This window comes from Garra rufa, chromosome 14 (genome assembly GCF_049309525.1).
Source record: "Garra rufa chromosome 14, GarRuf1.0, whole genome shotgun sequence".
NCBI classification, from domain to species: Eukaryota; Metazoa; Chordata; class Actinopteri; order Cypriniformes; family Cyprinidae; genus Garra; species Garra rufa.
The window spans coordinates 15,482,403-15,490,603 of record NC_133374.1 but is presented as its reverse complement, the minus strand read 5'-3'; the positions used below and the strand labels follow the sequence as shown (position 1 = coordinate 15,490,603).

General features: G+C 35.8%; 1 protein-coding gene across 1 annotated transcript in view; it reads left to right on the top strand.

Annotated features, from left to right (window-relative positions):
• The window catches only part of LOC141284314 (serine/threonine-protein kinase NLK-like), a 24,140-nt gene extending 17,784 nt beyond the window's left edge, over nucleotides 1-6,356 (top strand). Inside the window, exons 3-5 of the mRNA XM_073817321.1 lie at nucleotides 1,304-1,502; nucleotides 3,849-3,942; nucleotides 6,026-6,356. Of these exons, the coding sequence (XP_073673422.1) occupies nucleotides 1,304-1,502; nucleotides 3,849-3,942; nucleotides 6,026-6,080 (348 nt within the window). The 3' untranslated portion in view covers nucleotides 6,081-6,356. The remainder of the gene's footprint in view (nucleotides 1-1,303; nucleotides 1,503-3,848; nucleotides 3,943-6,025) is intronic.
• The last annotated feature ends 1,845 nt before the right edge of the window (nucleotides 6,357-8,201 follow it).

Below are 8,201 nucleotides of genomic sequence, written 5' to 3'. Positions count from 1 at the left end.
CAGAAACTGTAATATTACAAACTAAAGCAGTACAACATTACAAATTGAAAATGAAACGCCAACAATAATTACATTTTAAAACACACATTTATATACCTACCTAGATTGTAATGAGACTAATTAAAGTTAAGAAAACAAATAATTAAGAAAACAATTAATCTTTTAAAATTTTATATATATATATATAATTACATATTTAACTTAATTTTTCCCCCACAATTTCCACAGTTTGATCAAGAGACTTTTATTTATTTTTATTTAATTTATTTACTTAAAATTCATAATCATGGTTACATCTTAATTTACATCTTAATCTTACATCTTTATTTCTTCATATCTTAATGTATATATATATATATATATATATATATATATATATATATATATATATATATACATTCTTCAATTCTTTTTTAATAATACATAACATTACAATTACATCTACAATAATTACATTTTAAAACACACATTTTATATATATATATATATATATATATATATATATATATATATATATATATAATTATATTAGATGTTATATAAATACATATATACACATTGCCATTCAAAAGTTTGAAGTAACAGATTTCTTTTTAAAGAAGTCTCTTATGCTCATCAAAGTTGCATTTATTTGATCAAAAATACAGAAAAAAAATATTGCAATTTAAAAAAAAAACTGTTTTATGTCTTCATATACTTTAAAATATTATTTATTTCTGTGATACAAAGCTGAATTTTAATCAGCCATTACTCCAGTCTTCAGTGTCACATGATCCTTCAGAAATCATTCTAATATGCTGATTTGTTATCAGTGCTGAAAACAGTTGTGCTGCTTAATATTTTTTGGAACCTGTGATCATTTTTCAGGATTCTTTAATAAATAATTAATTAATTAATAAAGTTTAAAAGAACAGCATTTTTGCAAAACAAATCTATTGACAACTTTTTATCAATTTAACACATGGACCTGAATAGATGTATTAATTTCATTCAAAAAAAGAGAAGAAAAAATCCTGACCCCAAACTTTTAAACAGTAGTGTGTAGTGTTCAACTTTGCATCACAGGAATAAATTGTATTGTAAGTATATTAAAATATAAAAACCTTTTTCTGTATTTTTGATCATATAAATGCAGACTTGATGAGCATAAGAGATTTTTTTTAAAAGCAAATTAAAAATCTTACTGATCCTAAACTTTTGAACAGCAGTGTATATGTCAATATATAAAACTGTAAAATAGATCTTTTTTTATTGCATTTCTATAAGGAGCGTTCAATCAGAACAAATCTGTTTTCCAATACAGTCTAAGCGGATCTCTGCAAAGGACGCCCTGGCGCACCCGTACCTGGACGAGGGGCGTCTGCGGTACCACACCTGCATGTGCAAATGCTGCTACACCACTTCCTCTGGCCGCGTCTACACCAGTGACTTTGAGCCTGTCACCAACCCCAAGTTTGACGACGGCTTTGAGAAGAACCTGACGTCAGTTCGACAGGTCAAAGGTGAGCGAGCTTATAATCAAGTCAATTGTCTTACACCTTATGCTGATTGCAGTACACATTATACACGTGAGACAAACATCGTTGTTCTTTTCATTTAACCTTGTGTCCTGATCCACCCTGGGTTTGTTGACATCGTGTTTAGAAGCTAAAGGTCTTAATTGAATTGAATCTATTTGAGAGCATGCGCCCGTCATGCCACAGTGTGTTAATCAGAAGTCTTGCTGGGCGTCTCCTGCTCCAGATCCCCCGCTGCTCCTGTTGTTTTTGTCCCTTGTTTTCACCCTTCATTCGGGGCCCCTGGATCTGTGCTTGCCTTCCACTGTCAGCGGGTATTAGTGAGAGTCTGTCGCTAAAAGCAGGCTTACTGTGCTGTCGGCTCAAAATAACTCTGTCCTTCACCCTCCCTCCTCTTCCTCCATCCTGTGTGCAACGTGTTTCCACTGGAGGATTAGTCAGTGCGGATGGAGCCGACTGCCTGGAGACTTAAAGCGCTTTAGGGTAGGCAGCCGTGTTTGGAACGAGAGGGGAACCCCTCTTGGATCGACACACAAGGAGTTTCGACGTTGGCCGAGCTAGTTTTAAGCTTAATCGCTTGTATGCTGAAATAAAGAGGTTTGGAAGATATTACAGATAGTACAGTCTGCATGTAGAATCTTATTTTAGAATCAGGTTTGGCTTGCAGTCTACCTCTTAAAGGGATAGTTCACCCGAAAATTATGTCATTAATTACTCACCTTCATGTCGTTCCAAACCTGTAAGACCTTCGTTCATCTTCAAAATGCAAATTAAGATATTTTTGATGAAATCTCAGAGTTTTCTGACCCTGCATAGACAGCAACGCGACTGACACGTTTAAGGCCTTGAAAGGTAGTAAGGACATCATTAAAATAGTCCATGTGACATCAGTGGTTCAACTTTAATTTTATGAAGCTACGAGAATACTTTTTGTGTACAAGAAACAAGGCGGAGAAACAAAACGCAGTGGATCTGGGTTCTATGTCAGCAGCACCACACACATTTGTCATGGTACTTTCGTGAATGTGTGTTAAAAGTAGTGGTGGGCCGTTATCGGCGTTGACGTGAGACTCTTATCAGGTGATAAAAAAAATATCGCCGTTAATCTATTCTCAAAGTTGGGTTGGGAGCTGGGTCTATACTACGCAAGCTATGATGACTTTCACCTTGATATTTTAGCGCGGATGTATACCTAGCCGAATTGCACTGTAGGGGCGAAAACGAGTCTTCGAACCTGTGTGTATGCCTACTGTGAAATTACCACATCAAACCAGACGTGCTAACATGGATGCAGCTATGAAGCCGCCGGGTTTGCTTCAGGGCAGGGGCGTTGCTAGACCATTTTTACTGGGGCACATGCGTGAGTTATAATTTACTTTGATAATCCCGAAATAAAGACATTAAACTATATGCAACAACTGAATTGACGCTTCTAAATGCAACGCAGTTTAACTATGCACGCAGATATCCATGCCCGTGCGCGTTGCAGTTAAATACACAGGCGCAGCCTTTTACGCAGAAGTACATGCAGTGTAGGAATAGTTGGTTACAGTTAATTGTGTTGTAAATGCAATTGTCAAGCAGTTTGTGATGCATTTTGGAAACAGGAGATGAGCCCCTGGTCTAATGCGCCACCTGGCTTGAGAAACCCGTTCTCAAAGACTTACTTTTAGTCATTATTTGGGTAGCACACATATTCTGAATGCCTTCGGCAGAATTCAAATTAGCCATTTTAATCTAGATTAATTCCAAGATTACAGTGAGATTAATCTAGATTAAAAAAATTAATCTATGCCCACCACTAGTTAAAAGTGATGATATTGTTGAATAAAGTCATTGTTTATTTTTTCTTTCAGCACAAAAAGTACTCGTAGCTTCATAAAATTAAGGTTGAACCACTGATTTCACAAACTTTTTTAACAATGTTGTTGCTACCTTTCTGGGCCTTGAACGTGGTAGTTGTGTTGCTGTCTATGCAGGGTCCGAAAGCTCTTGGATTTCATCAAAAATATCTTAAATTGTGTTTCGAAGATGAACAAAGGTCTAGGGGTTTGGAACGACACGAGGGTGAGTAATTAATGACAGAATTTTCATTTTGGGGTGAACTAACTTTAATTAGATTCACCTAAAAATAAAAATGTAATCATTTACTCACCCTTATGTCATTCGAAACCCATACTGTATTCAACATGAAAACTGATGAAGTGTTTTAGTTGTTTTGTGAACTATTCTTTTAACCTTGATTTGCACATAACTTATGAACAGTTATGTAATACGGTAAATTGTTATTATTTCTTATTTCTCATCATCTCTTCTCTTTTCTTCACACAGAGATCATTCATCAGTTCATCCTGGAGCAGCAGAAGGGGAATCGGGTACCGCTCTGTATCAACCCCCAATCAGCTGCCTTCAAAAGCTTTATCAGGTGAGGCTACCCTTCATTTTACATTATCTGCTGTTTATGGGCGAATCTCATGACCAGAATCTCAAGTGTACAGGTTATATTTTTACACTAAACAAATAGCATAAAGAAATTAATCCTGTATTAGTTGAAGTTGAAGTGAAGCAGTCAGACAAGTTTTTAGTAAACTGATTTCTCCTTTTATTAAACAATATATAACAAACATGATTTACCATTTTAAAGAAAATTGGGAAAAAGTAGGCACAGGGTTGGTTGGCTCCCTTGGCCAGTGAAGTAATATATAACCCTGGACCACAAAACCAGTCTTAAGTAGCACGGGTATATTTGGAGCGATAGCCAAAAATACATTATAAGGGTCAAAATGATTGATTTTTCTTTTAGGCCACAAATCATTAGGATATAAAGTAAATATCATGTTCAGTGAAGATATATTGTAAATTTCCTACTGTAAATATATCAAAACTTTGATTAGTAATATGCATTGCTAAGAACTTTTTTTAAAGGTGATTTTCTAAATGGGGTTTTTTTTTTTTTTGCACCCTCAAGATTCCAGATTTCAAATAGCTGTATGTCAGACAAATATTGTCATTTCCCAACAATACATCAATGGAAAGCTTATTTAGTTATTTAGATACAACACAACAAGTTCAAGGCCCAGAAAGGCAGTAGGGACATTGTTAAAATAGTCCATATGACATTAGTGGTTCAACCTGAATTTTATGAGAATACTTTTTGTGCCAAGAAACAAGATGCAGAGGATGTTTATACATCAACATTTCTTTACTTTTTGAACATACAAATGTTTGGTTTTCACCATAATTGGATGAACAGCCAGTATTAAACTGTCTACATCACAAAGTTTTGATTGAAGACAGTCCTGTCAAGTTCGTAAAACATACTTTTTTCTTTAAAATTGTTACATTACATTAATCGTGTTTATTATATATATATTTTATTAAAGTGGAAATCAATTTACTAAATAATGTAAACTTGACCGACTTTTTCACATCCACATTAAGATTTTTGCATTGTGATATTTTTCATCACAAAAATTCTCAATTATATCATTATTTTGAATAAGTAAAATCAGCATAAATTGAATTCAGTACAGTTATAACAGCTAGTATGCATACATACATTTGTTATTTACAGATATACTTAATATCATTATTTAATTTTTATTTATATAATTCAGATGTTTATTTATTCACTTAATTAATATTGTTTTACATTTTGGAAGTTAGAAAGAGATTTTTCACATTATAAAAGCTGATGTGGTGAGGTGTTTTTTTTTTTTTAATGAAAAAATAGAATTTCTTATAATTAAAACACTTTTGTAACCTTGGACCACAAAACCAGTCATAAGGTTTTTTTTTAGTTTTTTTTTTTTAGATGTATACATCATCTGAAAGCTAAATAAATAAGGTAGGATAGGACAATATTTGGCTGAGATACAACTATTTGAAAATCTGGAATCTGAGGGCGCAAAAAAATCTAAATATTGAGAAAATCGCCTTTAAAGTTGTCCAAATAAACTTTTTAGCAATTTATGTTACTAACCAAAAATTAAATTTTGATATATTTACAGTTGGAAATTTACAAAATATCTTCATGGAAAATGATCTTTACTTAATATCCTAATGTTTTTTGGCATAAAAGAGAAATCAATAATTTTGACCCGTACAATATATTTTTGGCTATTGCTGCAAATATACCCGTGCTACTTAAGACTGGTTTTGTGGTCCAGAGTCACTTTTTTTTTTTTTTTTTTGAAATGAAATAAGAGCCATACAGTCATTGACCGATTTTGTGAGATTCACCCTCACATCCACATTCCCATCCTCAGGGTTAACAGACATGCCAAATCAAATCCAGTGAGCATGAATGTCATTTTGTGAAGGGGAGCCTTATTTTAGAAGTGCTTTGGGTTGAAGACAACATTTAGTTAAACCTTCATGTTCTAACTGTTATGCTTTTCTTTCTTATTTTGCTTATTTCTCAGTGTTTCAACACTAGATGGAGACATATCCTTATCCCTAAAGCAAAAGCCTAACAATCCCCTTTCTTTCTTCCTTTCTCCTCACAGCTCGACAGTAGCTCAGCCCTCTGAGATGCCTCCATCTCCTCTAGTATGGGAGTAACTGAGGACGGCGGAGAAGATAAATGGCGTTGATAACAGCGACGGTGGACGTCCCTCCGGCGGCCCGTCCCGCGTCCACCCCTCGCTCCCCCCCCGGACTACTGACCCCCAGGCATCCCCAAACCTGCGTAGCATTTCACTGGAGTCTAGGACTAGCCATGTCGCTGATGTGTGTGTGTGTACTGTAATACTTACTAAATGGAGTTTTATAGAAGCAACCACTGCTGATGAGTTCAAGCGGGACACGGGACGGGTGGGCACGGTCACAGGGGGTCCGTTCGTACATGCCCACTACTCTGTAGTAGTATACTAAAGGTTCGCAAAGAGTACGAACCTGTGCTTTCAGCAGTCGAAGTCGACCCCTGTGGACTTGAATGTATTTTGAACAGCAGGGCGGCAGAATCTGCGCAGTATCCCTGAAGGAAAACTCATCACGGCTATGTGTGCGAGTAATCATGCTTTATTTATTCACGGAAACAGGAAGTGCAGTGCTTCATGTAGTATGGAAAGAAAGCAAGTTCTCTGAATCTGTCTTTCTCGCTCACGCTAGAACCAAGGTCGTCGTCTACGGCGAAGAAAAAAAGCGCTATCCTCGTTAAATTATCCCAGGCTTTGTGAATTTCAGAGGCCCTTGTGAAAGATGCGGTCACATTACCCATCGCAGGTTTGAAGTTTCAGGAGCTTTTTTGGCAAATGTGACCGCATCTTCAGAACTGTGACCACTCGTTCGGCTAGAGTGAGCTGCTCATCGTGTTCATTTCCGTCAACGGCGGTGTGGTTTTTACGACTTTCTTCCATTTTTGCTGTCGTCTGCGCTCTTCCTTTCTCTCTATCGATCTATCTTTGTTCGTATCTCGCTTTCCGTCTCATATTCAACTTTCGTCGGTAAAAAAGAAATCAGTATTCCGTAGTGCAGCACTTGGCAGAGATACTGATTCGTAGGCTTCTCTTAGTACTCCTGAATGTGGATGTGTTGTGTCAGTATTTAGTACTTCGGGTGGGTGACCGAACGGCACAACGACTCAAAAGGATCCAAAGCATGCAAAATTGGCCCGAGGGGGACCGAAAAGGGTCTATTTGAAGCAGAGACTTCAAATCTAGCATGTAGCGAAATGATGATATGGGGAGGTTTATGTTTTGAGATAACCCTGCTCTCCCTGATGGAGTGTCTAGAATAGCATGCAAACCAAATTAAAGACTAAAACCTAAAAAAAAAACAAAGAAATAGGTTGAACGGTGTGTCAGCCAAACCATTCCATTATTGCAATGGTATATTTCCACACCAAATCTTGACGAACGCCATTGGGAGTGCATGTATGGACCCTGTGCATGTTTAGAACTGACTGTGGCATCACAATAGTGATCCTGTAGATGTCAGTTCAGTGTCGTCTACTTTGACCCCCCTCAAAAGCCCTTTTTATGTTAAAAGACAAATGGGTGCCTGGGGAATTGCGTATATTGTGGGTCTGGAAAGACATTGGGAGCAGTTTTCACTCATGCTTAAACTTCCCATAATGCTTTCTGCACTCTTTCTCGGACTAAAAGAAAACAAATGGAAATATTTAATATATATTTAGAGAATTATTTTTGTTTCTTCCTCAATGTGCTATGGCATGCTTTCCCATGATCCACTGAGTATGGTATGTAAATAAGTGAGTAGCAGGTAGATTTCAATAGAAACGAAAAATCTACAAAAAAACGACGTATAAAAAAAATCGCCAAACACACACACACACAAAAAGTAATACTGCTGTATAGAAGTTGAATTAGCCTGCACATTTTTTAGGGCTGTGAAATTTGATTTTATTTTTGAGACTTGCATATAAATGTACATATTTTTTTCTCTTTCTCTTTTCTTCTTCTTTTTATTTTCCCCTGCACTAGAAAGTGTAGACAAAGAAATAATCCAAATCAGTATAAGTGCAAAAAAAACAAAAAACACATAACCAATTATGTTAATTGTGTCTTGTGTGCTGCAGAGCTGTGGATATGAGTATTGAAGTAGAGCCCTTTTTTAATTATTATTATTATTATTGATTAATATTATTATTATTATTAATTTCCTTTAAAGAAACACTGAACTGTTTGTGTATATGTATATAATGGATTCACATTGTTGGTC